Source organism: Struthio camelus, chromosome 17 (genome assembly GCF_040807025.1).
Source record: "Struthio camelus isolate bStrCam1 chromosome 17, bStrCam1.hap1, whole genome shotgun sequence".
Classification (NCBI taxonomy): Eukaryota; Metazoa; Chordata; class Aves; order Struthioniformes; family Struthionidae; genus Struthio; species Struthio camelus.
Window position 1 is genome coordinate 7,788,336 of NC_090958.1, and position 25,538 is coordinate 7,813,873.

A 25,538-nucleotide genomic window follows, 5' to 3' on the forward strand; every position below is an offset into this window, starting at 1 on the left:
ACTAAACAGCTGCTTATGGATATCCTGCACTCAACCCTAGGATGTAATATAATAAAGGAGAGGGAAAAAAAAGCAACACTAAGGTGTCAGTACTTGCAGATGACTAAACTCAAACTACAGGAAATCTAGAGCAAACAGTGAGTAATTTCCTAGGTAACAGTGAGTAATTTCCTAGATACAAAAGCATGTACATGGGCCAGAGTGGCAGACTGAATTCAATCCCTGCCAACGCAAGGCAGGTAAGGTCCTGCGGAGCAGGCATGCTCACTGCCGAGTTCTGAATTCACGCACTTGCTCAAAACACTGGTAATTGTCATCATCTCCATGAAATGCACAGCACGAGTCAAAGGTACATGAATGGTGGCAACAGAGGTAATAACAAACAGCACAGTTGTCTTGGAATGTCCTATCTACCTGCCTCCCAGAACACCGTTCAGCTCTGGTTGCCTTATGTAAAATCACAGGAGGAGATTGAGTTCAGCACAAGCAAGAAACACTGAGGATCAAGAGAATCTTCCCTATGAGGAGAAACCAGAGTTAGGGACTTTTTAAGCCTTTTAGAGCAGACTTGCATGTGTATATAAAAAAAGCCATATCTAATAATGACCAACAGAGAACATATCACTCATTCAAGAAGGCTATAAGCAAACCACCTACAAGGAAGAAGAAAAAATATTTTTCATTTTGCTGTCACTGTGGGTAGATGTAGTTTCATGGAAAAAAAAGCTCCACAGTTAATCATCTAGTATAAGAATGGTAACATACCTATATGAATAAAGAACATTTGTATTTGTAAGTTATCCAAGTACATAAGCCAAGCATTTCAATGTATAGAAATGACCATGGGCAAATTTATCCTCAGCTTATCCTGTTATGGGATTTTCGTGTGCTACTGGTGACTGAAGCAGCAGTAGCAGTTCTTATCCAATATAGCAATTGGATTTCCAAACAAGATTCTGAATGGTATTTGCCATCTTCCTCCCCCACAAGAAGCTCGGACGTTAATCCCATTTCGATTTGAATAAGAGATACTGTTTTAAGATTGCAGCCTCTGAAGTTCCCTGCTTTTGGATACAAAAGCTTGAGTGCTCATACCACGTGCCTGGAAGTCCCTAATGCACTCTCCTCAGGGAAAGCACATCAGGGGTAAAAACGCACTGCAAGAAGGATGGTCATCCAACAGAACAGAAGAGCCTGGTCTCTGTCAGTGAGCAGACAGGTGTCCCATGCTCCCCTACTTCTTGCTAAGCTACAGCACAGCAAAATGATTCACCCTGCACTGAGTGGTAACTAAGCTCATTATCTTTGGCAAACACAGACAAACTGCAGAATGGAAGGAAAAACAGTCCCCAGAACCGTCTTCCAGGCCAGCAATGAGAATTTATAGCAGCCAAGAACACCTACAGCAGCACTCAGAAGGCACAAATACCACCACAAAAATTTTCTCAGGGCAAGGAAGAGAGGTATAGAAGGCATTCTGGAAACCAAATAAGGTCAGCAGAGGGGACTAACAGGTAAGTGAGTCTGGGGGCGCAGAGGGCCAAGATGAGGTGTTAAGTTTATCACGAGAGCGCACCTTAAAGTCGGAGAGGGACGCCATCAGTTCATCCAGTTCTCGCGTAGCTGAAGAGGCAGATATACGGGTCTGCTGCTGACTGGCAGTGACCCGCTGGGGGCTGCTCACCTCACCTTGGCTCACAGTGATTGCCGGGCTGGCAAGAGAAAAGAGTGCGTTTGAGCAGAGTCCCTGAGAATTGGCAGTACCACTGCCCCCTCAGAACAAGCACAGCGCAGGGCGTTTCAGCAGCACTGACCACCACGGCCAGCCCTCCCCCAGGCCCAGCTTCTGCAACACGAACAGGCCTTGTCTCTCTGCCAAGTCTAGCATGAGCATACGCAAACATCATCCATTAAGGAATGGACTATGACCAAACATTCATTTTGTCAGATGGTAGGTTTTCGCGATCAGCTATAAATCTGAATTTGAACAATATGCCTCTAGTAATATGACTCATTATGTATTTTTCATCCAGCAACAGCTGCAGGAGATAAAAAAGAGCACCAGCTTCTTCATGCTCCTGCTCGATTTCCCACCCTTCAGACAAATCGAGTCTTCTGCCTGTCACTCTCCTGCAGCATCTGTCCCTACACTACAGTCACTGTTCCCACAATGGCTTGTCCCACCCCACCCAAGCGAGTAGTCACCAAAACACTACTCACACTGGACTCGGCACAGAGCTCTCCAGCTCATCCAGCAGGCTCTCCACACTGGGACGCACATCTTCGATCCCACGCCCGCCGTTTCGCTTTGGCTTTTCTTTTGTAGGGGGAGCAGCCTTCCCTCCCACAGAGCTGCTGCCCTCTGGGATAACATAGTGAGGTCCAGTTGCACTGGGCAGTGATGGGCTTCTGCTGGCTTCATCTTTACCAAGAGGGAAGGGGAAAAAAAGTCATTTAGACCCCCAAGTCCATAAACGCACATAAATCGGAAGCAGGAGCAATAGGTTGCCCAGAGAGACCTTGTCAGTCTTTGAGGATATGCAGAACTCAACGGGACAAGGTCCTGAGTAACCTGATTTAACTCCGAAATCAGGTTAGAGTCAACTTTGAAGGTGGCCCTGCTTCAAGCAGGATGCTGGACCAGAATACTCAAGAGATCCCATCCAAACTAAATGGCTCTATGATTGGGGTGGGGAATTTCAGTAAGGATGTTGAAAGGAGAGGGGAAAAAAAAGACAGACTACTACTTTAGCTTTGCGGATAGTTTGATTCCTAATACCAAACGTCTTGCTACTCCTTACCTGCTGGGAAGCCACTGGGGGGATTATGCTGAACGGCATTCAGTTCCAGGAGAAGCCTGTCCAGTTCTGAGAGATTGCTGCCCAGAGAGGAGCTTGTCATTGTGGGAGATGGTTCTGCAGACTTCTGCTTGTTGGGGAAACTAAAGATAAAAGAGGCATGTGAAACTGAGGAGTCCCTTCTACTCCAAGATACAGCAGGAGGATGGAGGAACGCTTACAATAGATTCATAAAGTTTACACGTGTACTGTATTTTTTTTTTAAGACGATTCTTCTGCGTCTCATGGAAAGACGACGCTTACTGTGGAAACTCGTTACCAACACGGCTGCTGCTCAGCTGCATCTTCAGTTTGCTTAGTCACATCTTCACATGTCAGTTACAAAGAAATAGCAGCAATGAGCAGGGCCTCAGATTTTAGGACTGTGTGTTGCACAGCCCTGTAGCAAAGAGTTAACAGGCTGTCGATCCGAGACGCACAGAACAGCAGAAGAACCATTAGCCAGCATCCAAGAAAATTACTTGTTTCTGCTGACATCACATCAAGCAGGGAAAACCTCTCCCCTGAAGCAGGGGAATGCAGAGCCAGCACAGACTGGAGAAAGAAGGAACCAAAGTACAAACCTCAAACCATCAACAATGGCCAAAAGCAGCAGGTTACGTGGCAGCCTCCTACAGCATACACGGTCTCTCTTTTCAAGTCCTCAAACCCTTTTATTTGGGCAATTCTAATCAATTTATAAGGTCATTTTAAATCATTTTCTACAAGGTTAAAGACATAAGCCTTTAAAGAAGTTTAACTATGCGTAAGTGTGTGCAAAACACTGGCTGTAATTACTGCTTATCCTATATGATAAGCAGTAATTACCCTTACCCACACACAAATGCAAACTACTTCACAGCAACACTTAGCACCAATACAGTGATTTTCAGGCGCTGTACTAACAGTCTTCCCTTCATCACTGGAAAAGAAATAGCTTTCTCTTAGTTTTACAAATGGACAAATTACTTCTAATGCTCTAATGGTTCTTATTGTATCAAAAAAGATAGTTTCCAAATCCAAGATGAGAACTTCTGTCTTGAGCACACTGCCAGATTATGCTCAGAAGGTTAATATGCAACAAGCTCTAGGACTCTGATACTTTTAACATGAGTAACAGCTACGAAATTCCATAGGGCCAGTTATTATCTTCCTCTTCAGACCGAGGACAAAGTTCACAAGTGAGGCCTGAGGATGGAATACTTCATCTTGTTGCAAGCACGCAAGCCACAGTTTGCACCAGAACCAGGCCGCGCCAGACCCTTGCACCAGCAGACCCAGGGCTGTAATCTCCTCTATTTTGTACTAATTACACGTGGCCCTCAGCCTCCAGAAAACTGCAACAACTGCCTCCCAGAATTAGTTCAAGTTGAAAGCAACTTTCTGCTCAGCAGAAAGAGCTAGGCATGGCTGGAACACACGACATCAGAGAAACACTAGTCTGCACGCTGTAAAAAGGTGCCCAGGCAGAGTGTACTGCATGGGGAGATCGGAGATGGAACACTGAGTCTGTTCCTCTCATCCCCACGTCAGCAGAAAGGTTAGAGTCCCACCTGCGCAGGTGGGACTCTTCGAACCTCTCAGTGTAAGAAGGGCTGCATTTGTCATTTTAGCTGGATACGCCACTTATCTACAAGTCAATAGTTCTGAGATGGAATTTTTAAATCATCATAAGAAATTCAAATTTACTAGAAAATTCAAATCATTCTACATCTTGCTAGTCCACAGGCAACTGACTTTCCCAAGATAACAGATGCAAAGGCCACCTCCCTCCTAAAGAACTATTTTGGGGCTGCTTAACAGGAAGGTGAATTTGTCATTTGTTTCTGGATCATGCTCTTTACAATGCTTGAACCAAATCATGTTCTGTGTGATAGATCCTTAACCTCTTCTACAGCTGATGAGACAAAAGGCCTGGGTCAGTATGTGAGGCAAGTATAAAGCCATCACAGTGTCTGAAAAAAGAGGTAATCCCAGAGAGCCATGAAAAGCAAAACCGACACAGGGGGGCAGAACATACACAGGGAGCACAACACTTGTTTCGAGTTATAGAAGACAGCTTGAGCAGTTACAGTCCTGAAGTTATGATTCAGGCCTATCTCTTAAAAGGGACAGGATACCTGTAGACGTGTTCCTCTTCACTGGCACGGGAGGAAGGAGAGCTGAGCCCGTCTCTAGGAACGGAGGCACTGGAGCTTTTGGCAGTAGAGCTGTATATAGGAGACTGAGACTGGGGCTGTAGAAAAGAGATTTGTTTTGGAAACAGGGAATGCCAAACAAATACATACATTGCATTGCAACCACACACGGATAAGACATGGTCAAAGCCCAGGAGTGAAAAAATTCTGCTACGTAGCCAACCCCAACCTCCATCAAATGAGCTATTCCAGGAACAAGCGTTCTCCACTTGCTTCAGATTTGCCTATGAATCGCAGATCTGTGCTGGAAACCCCCTCCGTCTGCTTTCCACAGGGTACAAGACAGATGACTAACGCTAATCCCAATACACTACCATTTTTGCTGGAACAACAGTGATCAAATTATATTTTGCCATTTGCTCAGACCAGTCAGTTCTGAGACTTTCCTCTCCTTAACTATTAAGGCTCCAGGCCTCCTCAATTTCCCTACTCTGTTTGTATCCACGCTCATCTTCACTTCTTGCTATTTCCTCCCCTCATTTGCTTCCCTGACAGATACTGCATCAACACAACAAGCATGCACCTTCTCCATCTCCACCAGCACGCATTTACTTACTTGCTGGTGGACGTATCTGGATGCGTTGGGTTGCCACTGGTCTAAGGGATCAATCACGGTGCCATTCAGGGCTTCGCTAGAAGGTGGCGGTGGCACCGGAGGTGGCACAGCAATCTCCTGGTAAGTGTGGTTTCCAGTTGGATAGGAGTAAGGCGTTTCCTCCGTTAGAAACACTGGTCGTTTGGATATGTGGGAAGTGGTAGATTCCAGGTCTGCTAGTAAGGCGTCTGCAGGAAAGAAAAGAAAAAATGGTGAAATCCTGGCCAATAGCTTTTTCTTCTTCCTCTCATTCAGAATATCCCTATCAGAAGGGATCTGGGAAGAGTTTTCATCTGAGGTGATCTACTAAATGTAAAACATTACTGCAGGCCAGGTCTGAAGGGGTTAATAAAACTTCCAGTACGAAGAAAATGCCATGAGGCAACAAAGCAGCCAGAAAAACTGTGTCAATCTCAGATTTTTGTCTCAACTGGAAAATAGCCCAAATCCAAGGACCTTTATAGTCTCACTGCGCCGTGCAGAAGAGGAGCCTAGAAGAAACCTGCTCCAAGATCGACTCACAACAGGATATTGACACAGACTAATTACAGGGCCCACATCATCACAGAGTCATTTCGTGTGGCCGCAGGCACTGCTTTCTGCAGGAAACAAGATCTCGGGAGGAGATCCAGATCTCCAGAGTTTAAGCAAGTACGAGAAGCATGCAACTTTCAGACTGGTCCATCGGCGTGAGAGAAAGTGTATGTGCTTCAACTTTCCTAAGCAAATTCCTTCTCAGTACATTACACAAACAGTTAACTAGATTTCAGAGCCTGCCAGGTAAATGCAATTTCTTCTCCTGGAAACAATTCTCAACTTGCTGGGTGGAGACTGCTCACAAATTCCTGAAGAGAAGAAAAAACTTCCATCAGCTAGAAACACCCACACTCATGCCAGGCAGAGGAACACGCATCACAAGCTAAGCCCCTCTCAGAAATTTCAAAGCAGAAAAAACACTCTCCCTCAAACATTGGACAAGAAAAAGCGCTCCCACCTTTCTGGATTCCCACCTGGCAATTACCCTTTGTCCACTCCAAACCCTGCGCTCCTCTGCTGTGATTCACAGGCAAATCCCAACTTGCTGGGCCTTCTGACCTGTAAACCCACCATGAGGAGCCTATTGCAACCCTCAATGGTAGAAACACCAATGAGCTATTGCAGGTCTGCACCATACTCACTTTCTAAAGAAAGCCGCGCTGGCTGGATGCCCAGCTTTCCACCGAAGCAGCAGGCTCTAGTGCACACCTCTTAAAGGCTATTAGGGAAGAGCCAGTTCGCTAGGGACATCAGCACTCTCCGTTACCAGAGCATCAAGACATACCTGGCAGGACCCTTCAGAGATACGGAGTTCGGCCAGAGACCAGTAATGCAGCTTCAGCAGAATTAGGAGAGGAGACCAACTCAGAAACCCCCTTCCTGGTACCGGAGCTCCCTGCCCTCTGCTGCCAACCCGACTGTTTTTAAGCAATTGGCAAGATTTGCCTTCTTCCTCCCACACACAGCAGATGTGACCCTGGTTTTGGGTCCAAAGACTCAGTCTGCAAACACAGCAATCCAGTGGTATTCTCCAGCCAGGGTGACAAAGAGCTGAAGTTATCAGGTGGTACCAAAATAGCAACTGAGCAACCCTTCAGGCTAATGGCTGCCTCTAAGGCGGCAGGCACCTGTCAGCTCACAGCCACTTCCTGAGCGCAGCAGACCACACCAGCCAATATACTTAGCATCCCTTCAAGAAAATATATTAAAGGGTCAAATGGAGGACAACATTATCGCGTTACAAGGCAAGGAAGGTTCTGCTTTTATATTCTCTCTTCCACAGACCAAAGCATATTTAAAAAAAAAAAAAAAAAAAGCAGTCCTGCCCTCAGAGAACAGAATATAGCCATTAGCAAATTAGAGACTGTGTTAAATTAACATTACATATCTTTCATTTAGCCAAAAAGGTGCTCCAAATCATTTAGACACAGACATCTTCCTACAGGGGCCAAAACACCCCTGAAGCAGATTCCCTGAAGGTACACAAGCTTTTCTGCAGCTGGGGAAAAAAAATCACTTTAATCTTCCTTTTAAGCAAAAGACCAGCCGGCGGATCCTGAGCGAAAGGCACATACCTCAAGGGAACTGCTGAAGAGCTGCAATTCCTTCAGCCAGGCAGGTCCTACGGCTGGAGGTTTCGAGCACACAACCTCCAAGAGAAGTGCTATCAGAGAAGGAGTGGTTTTTGCTTCTGCCCACCAATGACAACAGCAAATCAAGTTCTACTAGGAAGTAAAAAATCCCCATGAGGATGCAAAGGGGAACCAAACCAATCTTCCATCCCCCACCCCCAAGCCTCCCCGCAGGACAGACTGAGGGAACCATCTCACCACAGCAGTCACCTTCTCGGCTCAGCACTCCTTGCTGAACGAGCAACCAGACAGAAATCCGCTGATTTTGCTAACGGCAAAAAAATGAGTTTGGCTAAACTCACCAGTTTTCTCCTACAAGAGCGCAAAAGGAGGAGGGGGTGTCTGGAAATCACAGGCGCACTCTGCTCCCAGGGTGTGAAGGAGTTAAGGAGAAGACATTACAGTTTAATGATTAACTTCCCCCATACCCTCCCCCTTCCTGACTTGAGCAAACAAGGCAGAGCTGAGGAACAGGAAGCCGAGGGAGGAGAAAAGGCCAGAGACGAATCACTCACTCAAACTGCACTTCAACTTTATACCCACCCACACTGAAGCAGTTACACATCTGCAACACCCCACGTTGCGGGACAGGAAGAGGATGTGCTGCTCACGGGCTGCACAAGGACCCCTCAGGTGCTCGCTGTCCCAGACGCTCTGCAAACCTGCAGCCCACTCTCCCCACACCAACCTGCCCAGAGCCTCGCGCGGCTCCCCCTGAGCTCGCTGCCAGGGAAGAAGGAAGGTCCTTCCCCTTTTGCACCCATCCCTGCTTCTACTTCCAGCCCCACTCACCTAAACCAGCTCTCTCGGCAACCACAGTACCCTGGTTTTGCCGGATTAGGGAGCTGCACCCACCCAAAGAGTCCAGCAAAAGCACCAGAGCTGCCAGGAGAGGGGCAGGGGTGAGGACAGCCCCCAGCAGCCCAGTGCTTGCTTAATCCACCCCACCTTGGGGGAACATCTCACACCAAGAGGGAAGTCTCTCTGCAGCCCACAGAACCACGGATGGCAAAATGCTCACTTAGAGGTCAGCGCAGGAGTCTGTCAGTCCAGATACAGACTCCAGGCAATTATTCAAAACCAAACCAACAAGGTCAACATTTGCCTTCTTGGCATCTCATCCCAAGAGGCCCCAAAGCACTTTACATCCAGTTAGGAGTTGTACACCTTTTTAACTCTACCAAAAAGTGAAGTGAGATAAGGGAAAGGGGAGAAAGAAGGGAGTCTTATTAAGGGGAAAAAAAGGTCCATTGCTCTCTCTTTTACTCCCAAAAGGGACAACAGAGACCTGAGAGCCCTAGCCTGTGGGCCTTACGCAGAGAAGAACCTCACATTCCAGGACTTAGTTCACTACAGAGACTGCTCCTTAAATAGCAATAGTAAAGGTCCAATCGATTTCCTGGATAATGAAGTGTTCCTTCCCCAAGGCCTCGCCTGAGGGACGCTGCTGCGGGAGGTGTAAGTCGATCAGTTAATGCCTCTCGGCCAGCACGAAATGTGTTTACTGGATAATCTGGAAGCATTGACACAGACCAGTTCGCACCACTATTAGCCATCAGAGGGCACCACTTCATCTTTACATAGCTACTAAGATGAAATTTGACAACGGTTGCAAATTTGGCAGTAACTTATCACTCCGCTTGTTCACCTCTCCAGAGTCAGGAGCACACCCCTATTCTGGGGGCACAGAAGCCTCCTGCCAGTCACACGTAGGCTCTGCTTTCCCCCAGGGCCTGCACCTTCACTGCAACCTCTCAGGGGCTACCACGCAATGCCCGGGAAACACCCACGCGCAGAGATCTCCTCGCGCTTTAACTGCTGTCCCAAATATTCTCTAAAATCCTAACCACTGCAGGAGCAGTTCGAGGAGGTAGAAACTCCCAAGGTCAAAAGGAGATCAGAGATTCATTCATCTCCAGAGATTAAATCACCTTGCAGCAATAAAGTAAAGCGGGTAAATACAGTGTTATACTATATCTTCAAGTCCTTGTTCCTCCATAGAATCAACTCTCCTTCCTTTCTCACCCCTACAAGAAGGGACTAACACAACACACTTCTCAATGCCATTTCAATGTGTCAACATGCAGACATCTAGATGCAATGGACTAACATAGCCTAGTTACCAGAGACTAAACAGGGCTCAGCCTACCCACAAGCATGGACTACGTCTATAGGAATGGATATTTTCCGCTCTGTTAACATCAGGGTGCTACAGAGTGGAGCGCGGAAAAGAGAGGGATATTTGCTAAAATGTCACCAATTCATACAGTTTTTGCTTGTCGCCCTCACGCTGTCGCAGTCATGCAGTCAATACAACCCTAACTCACTGCCCGCACTACACCCTAACGCAGTGCCTCTCAGCGCGTGCCTGGGTACTCCAAGGTGACCCCGGGTGACTTGGCCAACTACCTGCTAAAGCAGCTTGTAGGCATGCTACGGAGGCAGAGGAGAAGAGAGCCCTCCCTCCACTGGGCAACCCCGAGATTACATGCTTAAGTGAAATCACTTCAGGCCAGAGGGCTGCTCAAATCACATTCTCCCCAGTATGGGAGGATAACTGTGTTTGCATTCAAGTGTTTTTTCTATACGGATTTTTCTGTGGATGAGGGACAGTAAAGAATGACATGGCACTTGATAACTTTACACTGCAAAACACTCCAAGACATCTGAAGGCCTATGTGCATTAGTTTGCTCCTCTTTGTCGTCCCTCCCTTTTGCCAATAAATCATTATTAACTACAGGGTCCTTGAGATTCTGGCTTTCAAATCCCCCCTCCCCAGCTCTGCATATGCATTAGATATGTATGAGTGGTGCTTAATACCAACTGCATTGCTTCAAGGCAGTTTCCAGCATCTGTCAAAGCTCTGCTAGTTATTCGGACAGCCGGGACAACTCCTCTCAAACTGCAGTATGCTCAGCACAGCTTGGCGGTCGTAGAAACAGAGGAGGGAAGAAAAGGGAGCTGAGGTCCAATGTGTTGAACCGCTCAGAAAAATCCCTTTTACCAAGAGGATCAGCAAGCTGAAAGAACAGAACATCACCCTTATTAGGGTAAGTCACATTACTCTCTTCAGCGCAGCCTGAACTGGTAAATCCTCTCCTAAGTTACATATTGCACGTTCTTGTGCGCACACAGCACTGTCAGGCAGAACAGTTCATGCATTCCACCAACACCGACTGAGGCTCCTTCGCCATCTCCGCGTGTCAGCACTTGCCGTCCTGCGAATGCGGTATCCTCCGGCAGAAAGAGCCTCACGCGCAGCCACAGGGGCACATTCTTCAGCTTCCCACATCCCAGGTGTGTCTGATAAGAGCAGTAACACCAGACTAGGGAGCATAACACTGTTCTGAGGTGGAGAACAGGAATAGCTAACACGGGGGCCTCTTTTTACCGATGCATGCATCAATCCCCTTTTCAACCCCCATCAATCCCCTCCCCCCTTTTTTCAGTGAGCCAATTTACTCTATTCTCACTGCCCAGTTATATTCATATCAAACTGCAATACAGTAAAAAACAAAGAAAAAAAACAGTTGACAGTAAAGGTGCTTCCAATCAAATACGCACCTCATCACACGTACTTCGTTCTCAGCCAAAGTCTATTTGCTGCTATTATTTCTCTGAAATATTACTTTTGCTTACTATTTCTCTGAAGTAAAAAGATTAAATGCGAAAGAGCTAATGACCAACAGAAATCTGAATTTGCTTTCTTTTATTAAGGAGAATTCCTTCTATTACTGATTGCCCAGCCTAACTCCAGCCTGTGAGAAGGCTAGTGACACATAGCATACTCGATTAACTCAGAGATGACAGCATTAATGCCAGAAGAAAAAACCCTCAGATTTCCAGATGCAGTTCACCTCCCAACAACTGAGGACGTGTTATTAAGCCACACTGGCACAGCAAATTAGAGCATTATCAATATAGTAAGTAGATCAAAAGGGCGTTGGTCAATTTTTCTTTTATATCTAACGCACTGCTGGGGAGGAAACGGAAGCATAGCTGACGCAAGACACCTCAGACACCTCAAATATCAGCCTTTCATTTTTAACAGCTGAAGGCCATATCTGCACAGCCATCAAGTCACGCGCTGCCTGTAGGTCTGCCGCTCAGGTGGGACATCTGGAGAGCAAGCGACACTGGAAACAGGATCCTTCATCCGGACATTGCATAAATGCATTCAGCATTCAGCCACAGAAGCCCATCTCCTCCTAGCATCTCCGCTGCCACATGTCCCTGACATCCCAGAACGTGCACAGCGTAATAAGGATGAGATATCTGAGCACAAACTACAGTATTTCCTCTAACGCGCCTGCAGAGGACGCGTGTCTGCACCTCCCCTGTTCTCCCCCAATATACACTCAAATAACTAGAAGTGGTCTAGGCAGCAGAGATTCGATTCCCAGAGGCTTGGCAAATGGCAATAAAAAGCAGAATAACTCAGAGGACAGGTCTGAACAAAGACATGGACATTACGTGATAATCATCTGTAACTTGGCATAAGACAGACAAATTGCAGACCCCTTCCTTTGCAGACTGACATGCCTCTCCTTAGAGATATTTTCTTTGCAGCTAGAAAAGTCTGGATTCAGATGCTTGCTTTTCGCTGTCCCCCTAAAAGAACGAGCAGGGCTGCATCTCCAGAACTGAACCCTGAGGCCTCAGGCTCATCCAGGCAGACTCTTTTCAAAATCTCTTAATCCAAACTTTTAAAATGTCATTAGATCCAAACAAGTCTCGTCTCCCCCACCTCCAGGAGTAAACGCAAGTTCAGCTCACATATAGGGAGACAGCTCAGGGCGGTAACCCAATCCCTGGCAAGACAGTTTTACATTGTGAGTAACTGCAGAGGAATGGGGAGCTTGGGTATATTTATCCTATTAAATAGCCTTTCAAAAGGAACATTTGCGATGCTCTAAAAGAGCTGGATCCAAAAGACTTGCTGTAGCTTTGCTATAGGACTTCTCCCTGCATTCAAGTTTGAGTCTGGAAGGAGTGGGAAGCCTCAAAGGGGAACACTAACCACAGGAGTCCCTGTTCTCACAACGGGTTTGATTTCTCTCAGCAAAAAGGAAAGAATAATCAGAAATAGAAAAACTAAGAACAAACACATGAATGCAGGCATTAGCTTCCAGATAAAAGAAACATAAAACCAAGTTCTTAAGATTTTATAATCAATGTTTTAAAATGAAAAAAAGAACAGAGACTCTACAAAAGCAATAAAATCCACAGACTACAATCAAAACAAGACCTGAAAGACTGGACGCGTGAATAGATGCAGTTAAAAACCTGAAGATCTCTGGTTCACGTATATAGAAAGCATGTAAAATGGGTTGGCCTACTTTCCCAAAACATCTTGAGAAGGAGACATTTTAGAGTTTTCCAAAATTTAATCAATACATTGAGAAGGTGATTGGAACACCTGATATGTAACAGCGAGTGCTCAGTTTGCTTGTGAGGCAGAGACAGATTGTTATTTAAGACAGAAAAATTCAAGGCACAAAGATAAGTCATTCGCCAGACCTAGCAACTGTGGGAGCCACTGGTATTTTTACTTCATGTTGTCTAGACCTGCCTAGAAGAAGGTCAGATGACATAGTTTAAAAAAAAAAAAGGGGGGGGGGGTTTAATGTATTCCAATAACTGCTGTTTATTCAAGGTCTTACATTTGCTCATTATCAAGGTATTGGTGTAAGCCATGCTCCGTGCCACAGATAAATTGCTTAGTAAGAAGAGTGTCTGGACTAGTATCAACACAAGGAGTAGCCAACTCTGATAGAAGACAACGTGCATAGAAATCCCCGAAGTTTCTCTGTTCTCTGAAACTAATACCGGCCCTTAAAATAAGCCAGACCAAGCACTTGTAGCATAAATTTACAAAAGCTGTGTGGGTGCTTCAGAAAAGCTTCACAGCCAAGGTATCTAGCTGTTGTTATTCCTAGCTACACCAGGCTGCAGGACAAACCAAACAAGAATTCACCCTGTAACATGCAGAGGACCGCTTGCAAAGTCATCTGACAGCAGCCACCTTGAACCACGTCTACGCGGTAACTCGAATATAGACAGCCAAACAAGTTAGCTTTCCCCAGTATAGCAACCCACGCACCCAGCTCTGACCACTATCAGCAAACGTCTAAACAAAGACAAGGCTCTACGTTCTGAGATGTGGTCTAGGCGATCAGCCGTAGTAGTGATTGTGGCTTCCTGTCCCAACCACCGAGACCCAAGCTGGAGATTTTATTCCAGGACTTGTGACCAACAAATTAGTTACAACCAACATGCACTACTGCCACCCCAAGCACAGGGTGTAAGAGAGCGTGTAAATACGGCCAGTTTAAGACAATTTCAGTAACTGTTTATCTCCACTCACTGCATATTTGGGGATTTGGGGATGAAGTTCAAACCTTCCAGTACTCTGGGTGTAGTTTCAGCAGAGCTGACACAATCACTCACTGCCACTATAAAGGAAGGGTCCAGTGATCCCCCTTCCTCCCGGCACACAAACTCGCACTATCCAGGAACGCGCGCTCTGGCCATCACCAGACACTTTCCTAAACGAATTCAGCTTAGCAAAAAGTTATGCTTTTTTAGATAAACTAACTACGTTTCTTGGAAGCAAAGCCTCAGGCTCTCTGTGACTTGAGCAGATTTTAGAAAGTTTTAAGAGAACAATGCCAGAGTTTAGCTCTTCTCTAAATTCACCAACTAAAACTCCTGCTTTAGAAAGGAAATAACGCACCTCTACCTTCAATAATCAGGGCAGGGCACAAACTGTGAAATCAAGCCCCATCCTGCCATTAGCTGAAAGAAATTACACATCTTCCTATCCGAGTCTCATAACTAACCCATGTTTCGGATGCAGATCAAAGAAAAGCTTCAGCCCGAGAACAGACCAGCAGACAAAAACTGAAATGCTCTTAAATTCTGGAAACATCCCTCACCAGTAGCAGCCACCTCTACAGCCATTTACACAGAGATTTTACTCTGTATTGAAGTCCCAGAATGATGATATGGTTCGGTCTCTAGGACTGCGTATGTTAGATAGCTGCTGGTGCTGGGCTGCCTTACACAACTAGTCTGTGCTGCTGAGCTTAGGAGTTAACTTTTGACACAGACACAGCTTTTTTTTTTTTCCTTTTTTTTTTTTTTTTTTAAACCAGAAAGCTCTGAAGGGAAGCCAACTCTGTATGCTACAAAGAGCCAGAGTCCATCATGCGAGGTGAGACCTTCCACAGGACTTCTCTGAAGGGCAGGGGCAAGGGGCTATTTTTACAGCGTGCTGGGAAAACGCAAAAGTCATTGCAAGACTTTTCCTGGAACTGGCCACATCACTTCCTTTCAGATTAACACAGACACACTGCAAACCACTCAGTAACCTCAGCAATGGCATATTTGTCAGCATGCTGACGGCTAGACTGCCAGCATCACGAGGGGTCGGCTAGTTCCTGTCTATGTTACTGAGCAGCAAGACTTTCAAGGGCACAGATAGAGATGGACAAACTCTAGCTGGCCAGACTGCAGCTGGATACCAGAAGCCCTCATGAACCACAACACTCTTCCTTGAGTTAGCGCCTCAAATCCGCCCCTTGTCATCTTTGATGCAGCAGGCCAGGAAATCCTCCAAGTGTTGGCTCCATCCACATGACCCACTTGGCAGGAAGGTAACCTGATCTTAACCGGGCCCACAGGGCATAGGTACATCCACACAGCAGGCAGGCCAGGAGCAACTGCGACTGCCTCAAAGGTCTGAGTCAGCACCATAGATGAAACAGCACGAATCCACAGCACTCTCTGGCCTGAAATCCAAGCTGTGCAAGGGAAATGCAAAAGATTTTCCTATAGAATCAGAAGTTTTCCACTTAGCTCTTGAACACTAAGTTAGACCCAAGCTCAAACAGGCTAACAGAAATCATCCACCACCTAAAAAAGAGAAACGCATAGTCTGCCTGCCTTCCTCTAACTTCCTTCGGAAAACCTTCACTCCCTTTATACCATCTCAAAACAGCTCATGAGGGTGTTTCACGTCGTCTTTGTCATTTTCAAATACTTTGAAGTCATTTTCAGCCCACGCAAACAGACATAGATGCAACTTATCCTCAAGACTTTTTAAACTCTTGAAAATACCAAGCTGACACTTAAAGGGGCCCGGACAGAATACGTACACGCTGAGATTAAAGTGGTCAAGTCTCACAAGGCATGTAACCATTGCTTACAAGGTCAGAGAGAAATACTCCTTAACATGTTAAACGTTTGTTGAGCATCCTCACACGGGAACTGACTTGAGATCTAAGTATCATTTCCTTTCAGAAGGGGCCTACTTGATGCTCCAGGAAAAAAAAGGAACGTTAAGGTTACCAGACCAAGAAGAAACATGACTTTGTTTTTCCAATACGTCATTGGAACAGACCTTGTTTCAGTTGAAAGGACACTAAACCAAGTGCAGCCTTTTCAAGTTCTTCAAATTAACCTATGCTGTCCACTCCATCAGGACGGACAACAGTCTCCTACTCGCTTTGAAGATTTCAGAAGGATGACATACAGCAAGGCCGCATAAATCCAGCTTAAGTTGGCTGTTGTATTGTTCAGGTCTTGCTTCCAGAGATTCATACTTGAACTTATTAGCAACACTGCAACATCTCTGGTCTCCCAGCCTGCTCCCACCCAATGCTGTGCGCCGCATCCTCCTATTTACTCTCATTGCCAGAAAGGGGGAGGAGGGGGTATTTCCTGTCTTGCAGCATATCCTTGTCTTTAGCATGTCTGTCTCCATACTCGAAGTGAAAAGAGACAGCTTACGTTTATTTCTCTCTGTTTAAATATATAGTCCCAAGCAGCAAACTCAGCTCATGCCAGGAAAAAACACCCTATACTGAGACCTGGTGCCTTAACAAACTGTATTCATGTTCTAACTTACTAGACAAATAAACATTTTCAATTCACAGCTACTAAAGGTTTCTGGGAATGTAAGATCCCCAGCTATGCAAGACTCAAATGCCTCTGTATAGCGATTCACAGACAGCCCACAGCTATGCGAAGCTAAAAGAAAATAATCCCTTGCGTGGCTCCTTCCCATCTAGATTCATTGCACACTCAAACTGAGTCCTGAACTACAGGAAATGATTACCAAAGATGGATAAGTTTAGTCAAAAAAAAAAAAAAAACAACAACCTCTTCCACTGCTCTACGAACAATCTTCGGGACAGAGTCAGGGAAAGTTTGGAAAGAGTTTGCAAGAGTTTGCAAGTCGTAGCTCGAGCACATCCTGTGACACAGCACATGCAAAAGCGGCAGTCAGAGCTAATCTCATCACTTGTACAATGCTTAAGAGCACAAAGCCAGGTTCTGGTTTATTGAACAGAGAAGTTAAAGATTGCACAAGAAAAGTTTTGCATATGTAAAACGCCTCACTTCACACGCCTTTTTACTCAGTAGTTAAACTCGGGGCCTCTGGTGATTCAGAGTGGGGTGATTTAAGCCAATCATCCCACCCAGAAGTTACAGCCCTGCTAGCAGAAGTGGAAGCCATTTTCAGCCACATTTTCCGGTCAGCACAGTTAACAGCTCAACACTTTAAACCTAAACTTCCATGTATGCCATTTTACATTGATATAAATACATCTGGGTGTGAACTGCAGCAACTCTAGGCAGTAATGCCTTCAGCCACTGCACCTGAATTCCAGCAAGGATCACAACTCCTTACCCTAATCTTCACATCCCCTGAGAGCAAGAAAAAGTATCTGCATTTCAGAAATGGAGAACTGATGCACAGCAATGAAGAGAACAGTCCAACTTAACACAGGAAGCCCAGACTAGATTAGAAAGCAAGACTCCCAGACCTGCACTAAAAATACTGAGGTTGGAATTTCTCAGTCTGAATCTGCAGCCTGCTGTGAGCTCCACCTGCTCCCGAGTCCTTTATCAGGATCCTCTCCTTTTGGGAGCAAATAAACTGATGTTCCTTTGGGCAGCTATAGTTAGTCCTATGAGAGATCAGGGGGAGCAACACTGCACAAATTAGAGAGTCTCCATCTCCCTGCCTTTGTGTCAACTGCCAAATTGGAAACAGCTTTGGTCTCCAAGGAGGGTAAGTACAGCCTCCAACAGCCTCTCCAAGAGCGGTTCTTCTTGTGTAAGGTCTATTTCTGTTCTCTGCCTGAGAACAAATAGATCTTCAGGCATTTCCAGGAAGTCCCAAACAAAGGCATCAGCAAATGGCCAGCATTGACCTAACTGCCTCTGGGAAGGAGGTGAGCTGGCTCAGACCAAACTAAAGGACAGTGGTTCTCTTAAAACGTGGCAACACTCAAACTGAAGGTGAGTGAAGTGGCATCCTGGCCAGAGTTCAGCGTGTGGAACAGATGGGAACGAATGTAAATGTTTTACACAAGTAATTAAGTACTTAATACCATCTCATTACTGACCTGAGCTGGATTTGAGCCAACATCCCTGTGTAAAAAAATAGATAAATACAAATTTAAAAATTGTATTTCATTACCCACGCACTAACCCATTTAACCTTCCATCTACTCCTACACATGCCAAAAAAAAAAAACAAAAAACAAAACAAAAAACAACCCCCCCCACACACACACAAGAAGCTTCTCCCCATGCAGGCCATAAGAATTTTTATTTGCTATTGGCTTCTTCCAGAAAGTTTCTAGAAACTGAAATCAACATTCAAAAAAAATCCAACAAGATTTGTTCTTCTCTGCCAAAAAAAAAAGTTTTTTATGAAAACTAAACAAGCTGCCATTAAACTGACCCCTCAGCGACAACTTCCCAGGGCCAAGGTTTCTGAACAAAATACCAACTCCCTTGTACTCCTACAGGAAGAGGGGCTCAGCCAAGCCAGCTATCTGAGGAACCAGACCCTTCCTGCTACATCAGCACACGGCTACTCCACAAATGCTAGGTCAAATACACAGCACACACTCCCATTTTACAAACATTCAACAAATCTAGTACAAAGGAGACCGCCATTAAACACAGACTCGCACTATCACAAGGAGTCCAAGGACAGGTATAGAAACAGCAGGATATAAGACACTCGCTAGATGTTAAACCACAGCTCTTGTAAAGGCAACAGAAGCTCGGGGCTCAAGATGCTTCTAGTCCTTTGGCTGCTCCGTCAAGCAAACGCTCATGGGAAAGCATGCCAGTAGCCAAAAAAAACAGAGTGCTGGGAAATTGATAACGTGCTACAGTCTATGCATCTTCCACCCATGCTGCTGTCGCCAAGCCAGGTATCTCAGGTTGATCCAATATAACCAGTATCTCGTCAAAAGTCCGTTCGCCCTCCCAACTGCAGTGAAAGAAAAGGTTCCTTTTACCCTATATTACTTCTTCCTTAGCAGCACGTAGACCTGCTGGGAAAAAACATCACCTCTCTCCTCCAGCAGACTACCTTTTCTTCCTTCAGCAAGAAAGTGCACTTTTGCAACTGAGACTGGGCAACCTGTTCTCAAGTCTTCCCAGAAAACAGACACAAAGCTGTACTAACTACACGGACAGAAAACAAGAGTGGAACACACTCCTCCCATTTGTGTCCCAGATGCTGCTCTGCCTCGAACTGAAGGACTTGGAGAGAATTGCCAAGTGCAGGGGTGTATGGCACCCAGATACTGCCAAGCAACGCTCCACGCGCCCACTCAAATGAGGGTAGGCCAGGGCATTTTAAGCTCTAGATGGACTCTATTTAGTTGAGATTTGCGCAACTGCGGGCAGTCAGATTTGACTTGAACGGAAAATCAGTACAAGCAATATTAAAGTTACAACATGTGCGTGCGCGGTGGTGAAAAATTTTTCTGGGAGAGCTCCAAGTAATAACTTAAGGCCATAAGCAGTGGCAAATTAGAACAGTTTGAACACACAGCAATGGTTTCTAAGTCTTTGGGCTACGGCAACCCGCACTTGCTTGCACCCAGAGCCCTCAGGTGGAAACGTAGGTTTTATCGTTTCGCAGGACACCTTAGGCCAGCTGTAGAGTACTTACCACTTGCAGATTATAATTTTGGAACTGCTGATTCTACTTATCTAGGGGAGAACAACACGCTACATGAGGGCTTACATGGGAGCAGACTGTTAGTGCTGCAGAGTTAAGGACAAAGTTTCACAAGATGCAGAAAATCAAATTAACCGCTCACCACTGCCAAAAATGGAGAGGTTTACTCCCTCTTCCAGACATGTGCTGCTGCCACTTACTTGGGCTGGCTCTAGCTCTTGCAAGACCCCCTCCACGAACCAGTTCAACAGAACACGCATCCAGGGGGAGAGGGGAGGAACAAGAGAGAGAGTTTTCTTTCAGATTAGTGACTCTTCACAGAAAAGGCAGAGGAGCACAGCAGTCAGCAAGACGGGACGGGTACATCCAAAGAGCCAAAAGAGGCAGCAGAAAAGGGGTAAGAGATGAGTGAAAGTAAAACCATTCCCTTTCAACAGCAAGCCATTACGTTGACTCAGCTGCCTGTAGGACCGCAGCCTCAGGTATACCAGCAGCTCATCTTTGCTACACAGATAACCAGAGTCAACAATAAGATTGCCAAAGGTCACTATGATCCTATCCATCTGCACATGCAACAATGGTTTTAGCCACAGCCAGAGACAAACACTCTCAAAACGTGCACATTCAAGTTAATTATCTGCCTTTTAAAAGCTAACAGAAACAGGAAAGCATGTGAATCCTATAACCAATAAAGGGAAGGGTAAGATTTGCATGGTTATGCGAGAATAGACATGAAACTTACGGGAGGAGAAAAAAAAAAAAAAGCATCATTTAAACAGTGGAAACTCTATCCAAGCAGCATAAACAGATCTGAATATAGACCCCTCCTGGCAGACTGCCAATTACAAAATATGAGACACACATAAAGATGATGAAATGAAGGACAGAAATATTAGGATAAATCATAAATTCATTAAAAACATTAGAAGCACAAATTCTGCCCATGAGACACAGAATCCCCCTGGCTACCAAAGGGGGGGAGGCCAGCAGTACAGAAGGGGGGGCACTACAGAGGCACTGCAATTGTATCCATATTTAGTACAGTTTTATTGAGACATTCCTATCCTGAAGGCTCTTAAATGAGATAGCAGAATACAAACTTGACAGATTTTAGTCCTCGAAGAGAGCATTTTTCAGAAACTCCAGCAACTTCCACTTGGTAGGTGACCAGTGTAGCTCTCGAGCTGAAAATGAAAAGCCAGTCCAACAGATGCAAATCTACCCTTAAAAACAAGGTACCTGAAGTTTGAAAAGCCTGTGCCCAAAAGGAGAAGCACGGTCCCAGCAAATCTCATCCTGGTATTGGGGATACTAAATAAAAAGTTAGCATATTAAAATATAAATTAAGAGGAGTTAATAAGACTTGCTGGCTTGACCTGCCAACAACTCCTGCAGGGTTTCGTTTCGTTTCCTTTTTTTTAAATAAAGGAACGTTTGTCAAATGCAGCATGTGGTTAAGCTAGCTTTTTAAAAATCTAATTACTAAGAAAACCCTCTCAAAATGGTGGATTCTCCTTTTTGAAAGGTCTTCGTTTTTGTAAGGGTTCTCTGCAACAGAGAGTGGGAGCAGACTTGGAAGAAACACCGAACTCTCCGGGAGCCAAAAAGGGTAAGTCATCATCAGCAACTGACTTCACACAAAGCACTGCCAAAAGCACAATGTAAACTCACAGAGCAGGGCAGGGGGAAATGACAACCAAATATTTAACATTTTTCAGTCATGTGGCTCTTAGTACTACTTATAACTATAATAGGTAGAAAGTTTTAAAATGAAGCTTTCAATCCAATGGGCATTTGACTGAAACTTAAAGATAACCTTATCCGTTAACATCTTTTAAAGTGGCCCATAAAAGACAACAGAATACAAAGGGGCAAGAGGCACAGGGTTTTAAAGTGAATTAAAACAGTTTCTTATTTCATTCACAGCAGCTTCTGTGAATGAAAAGAGGACAAAGTCGCAGAAATTAATGTAGGAATTGTTCCCCCAGCCTACTTTGGGAGAAGGCGTGAGTAGCAATTTCATGGCGCTTGCAGAGGGCTCCACAGCTCTAGAAATCTGCGTGGTTTTTTTTTTCCAGCACTGGCAGAAGAATGTGGCTCCAGAGTTTCACAACGTCGTGACAGAGGCCCACAGAAAGAAAGGACCTGGAATATATGATAGCCAGTGAATGGAGAAGAGCTAGAGAATCCAATTGAGGTTTTCTTATCCCTTCATATTGCAAGAAGGGAGAGGACCTATCATCCGTGCCACCTGAAAGAGAAATCATTAGGATTTTTTCTTTACCAAGAATAATACTAATAAAGTGATCAAATGCACAACAGCTTCTTCATCTCGTTGTCCTGCACAGCGGTTGTTATTCTGCATTAACCATCGCCAAAGGCAGGACCAGTGCTTCACAAAAACTATTTGAAGGCACAGAGCACCTCCTGGCCCTCTCCTTAAAAATATATATTATAAATATATATACACGCACGCACACACAGTCATGCTGGGCAGTGACATTCAGAAAGGCCCATAAAACAGATCTTACAAGGTTCCCTCCTGACAAAGAGAACAGCGACAAAAATGAAATCTGTCTGCCTAGATATAAAAGGGGTCCCTTGGAAGTTGTTGAGAATTAAAAATATATAGCTTTTCCCACTACAATTCACACTAGTAAAACTGGGAAGGCTAATTAACTTCTGCTATGTTTTGCTCTACTCACAGCTAAGTAATCTGTCTACTTTTCAAATAGGAGAAACACGTCAGTCTATCAACTGAAGACTGTTTTATTAACCACAGAACTCATGACCACAATAAACTGCAATAAAGAAAAGATAAAGACCAAGAAGAAAGTAGGCTTGGAGAGGTAAAAGATGAGTAAAAGAGGCCAATCTCCAGTGCTGACCAAAAATGGAAATGCCAGCAATACTGAAATAGAAGCAGCATGAGAAAAAGCTTCCCTTCATAGGTACATGAAATAAATCCCTCCTCAAACTACTTTCTAAAAAAGGGTTTTCAGTAAGATCTCTGATTGTTCCTCCACCAATCCTAGGATTTAAGTCAATAACCATCTGAGATAACAGAAGAGAATATTTTGTATTAATCTGCAGAAGTCAAGATTCCCAGCCTGTAGATTTCTGCTGTGCTGAACGTTAAGTTGACTTCCTTGTCTCAACTCATCACGTTCTTCCAGTTTCCTTAACTAGGGCAGAGTAGAAAATTGATTCATTTTCCTACCAGGTATCTACGTACATATATATTTTCACATGCACATGTACTTACATCACTATCGACCCATTACTGTTGAGCACTTTAAAATTAATCTGATCCACTTCAGAATCATACCGGGATTCAGAGTCCCCAGACAAACAGAGGGACCAGGCGCGATCACTCACGCATGAATGTACAAAGACAGCATCCCACACACACACACACCCCCAGTGCAAAAAGCCCCCTCACTGAGAACAATCTTCTATTCCTATCTGTGTGGCAAATCCAAGCTTAACTGCTTAAAGCAGCTGGAAAACAGGCTACTCCATCTCCTTCTCCCTCCCACCCAGAAAACAAAAAATTAAAAAACGGCTGTTTCTGCCAAGCAAGCGCTGAATACACTGCATTCCATTTCATTAAAACAATTACTCAGAAGCCAGCCAAGAATTACATAAAGCTTCCTCCCTGCACCACCCCCAGCCCCTTCCCTCCATCCCTCCTCCCCGACACGCACAGCAAGCGGCTTCCCAGCTCTGCAAAAGAGCACGGCAGCATGACACCAGGGCACCACCACTTTGGAGAAAGCAGTGCCAAAACACCACAAATCTCACCAACTATTCCATCCCACATAAGAGTTTTTCAAACTCAGGCAATGTTATCGGAGGAGTCCAGCAGATCCAAACGCCCTAGAGGGTCTCTGCATTTCACGCTACCTCTGGCAGCACTGTGGTGATCTGTTCATGTAGTTTACTCCCTCACATTTGATGGTAAATGAGCATCCAACAAGATGAGCCTGTAACCAACCCTTACAGCAAGTTGAACGATAACCTAACAGATTCCCTTGTCTCATACGACCCAGGCTCCTAAGCGTGCTCCCAAGGCAGAAGGTGCTGGAGGCGCCAGATTTGAGCAATTAAGAAGTACAGGAGCAGCATGCCAGAGCAGCTGTGCTTAGCAGGCACCGCCCAAGGGAACCACTCAGGACAGCCAAGCAGCAAATCTCGGATTAAGCACCAGCAGGGTAAATTCAAAACTACAAGCGTAGGGTTATGAGAACCCAACTGACAAATTCATCCCAACCTCCACACAGCCGTTCCACAGCTCCCCCAGCTTGACTGACAACTAGGAGCTCCTCACATTTCACAGCAGAAATAAAAGGCAGCTTCTTCTGGCAAATGCCGCTCACCCACCCACAACACTGAGTTGGCCACTGATAACAGATTTCATGACGTGGATGAAATGGCATTTCTCTCCCTCCCCCACCACTCCAGCTCTCTGCAGGGATCCTGCCTAACTGCTGGAGCCGCTCACAGCCCCGCCGAACCGTTCCAGCTGTGGATCACACTGCCTAACCAGCCCTACACGGCCCAAGGAAAGTCTCCCACAGAAAACCGTAACCCACAGGAGGGAGAGCTGCAGTTCAGAAGTACTATGTCTAAGCATGTCACGCTTGTGGGCCACCTCTGCCCAAAAGGAGTGACTTGATAACAACAGCGCAAACCCCAGTCGCAAGGCAGCTACCGGTACCGGGGAGCAGGGAGTAGCGGACCTAACTAACGGCCAAACAAGACAGGCAACCAAGAGGACCAGGCAGGCCATCACCTTACCCCAACCTGTGGGGCAAGACTAACCTCAGCTGATGTGCAGTGAGCCTCAGGCTGTTTTGCCCGACCCAGTCGAAACCAGTGGCACCAACACAAAAGATACCACTTCAGAGAGAAGCCTTGAGCTCGCTTAGAGCCACAGAAGAGGACGGAACGAGGAGTATTAAACCCCTTAATCCATGGCAAGTCATTTACAGCACTCCTGCCTATGACCTTCTCTAGTTCCAGCTTTGGCCCCCCCCCCGCTCTTAGGAAAGCTCAGCCTAATCACAGTTCACGAACCACCATATACTCTCCTATAAGCAGGAAGTGAAATTCTCTGCTTGTCTTGCTCTTCAGGGATGGAAATAATATAAGAGCCCCTCAGGGATCTAGACAGACAGAGGACTAATTCTGTCTGTCAGCTCAGTTTTGTGACACAAATACGGGTTGGGTTTATTCCTGGAGACCCCATACAGTCTGATTTATAGCTGAGCCGTTTAAAGCACAACTCCCCATGCAAAGTGTCATTCAGAAAGTTTATTCCCTAGAGCAGCATTTACCTTTCTTGCTGTTTTTATTTCCACATCGTTTGCAAACTGTTAAGAGTTTAAGCAAGTACAATAAACAGTAAAACACCAGAAATCAAGTTACACGCTACTGCGTGCTGTCAGCCAGACTCACTAGTTTGCCCAGCAAAGCCCACTATACAAAACTTATGTCTGACAATAAGAACATTGTGAGAAGTGGCAAGACAAACTACATTTGAAGATTCAAACGACCACATCATTTAAATAACAAACTAAACTTGTTCTTGGTGTAGAGGAAGTCCAGCACAGAGAAAAAGCAGCCAAACAATAACACTAAAGGCCGCCTCCCCTTGTGGCTTGCCCTAAGTTCCCTTGGATTCTTAGCTTATGTTCCACAGAAGTAGTTGTCTCAAACTGACAAGATAAATTTCCCGT

The 25,538-nt window shown here is 45.4% G+C and overlaps 1 protein-coding gene across 4 annotated transcripts in view; it reads right to left on the reverse strand.

The window, feature by feature from the left end:
* PXN (paxillin) overlaps positions 1 to 25,538 on the reverse strand; it is a 54,854-nt gene that overhangs the window by 16,291 nt on the left and 13,025 nt on the right. For 2 of the 4 annotated variants that reach the window (XM_009687485.2, XM_068910810.1), the window contains 5 exons: positions 5,592 to 5,818; positions 4,958 to 5,073; positions 2,802 to 2,941; positions 2,221 to 2,422; positions 1,577 to 1,712 (listed from right to left, as the gene is read on the reverse strand). In XM_009687485.2, the coding sequence (XP_009685780.2) occupies positions 1,577 to 1,712; positions 2,221 to 2,422; positions 2,802 to 2,941; positions 4,958 to 5,073; positions 5,592 to 5,818 (821 nt within the window). Of the gene's footprint in view, positions 1 to 1,576; positions 1,713 to 2,220; positions 2,423 to 2,801; positions 2,942 to 4,957; positions 5,074 to 5,591; positions 5,819 to 23,601; positions 23,636 to 24,070; positions 24,252 to 25,538 lie in introns of those variants that run through there. The other 2 variants (XM_068910808.1, XM_068910809.1) reach the window with 2 other exon arrangements.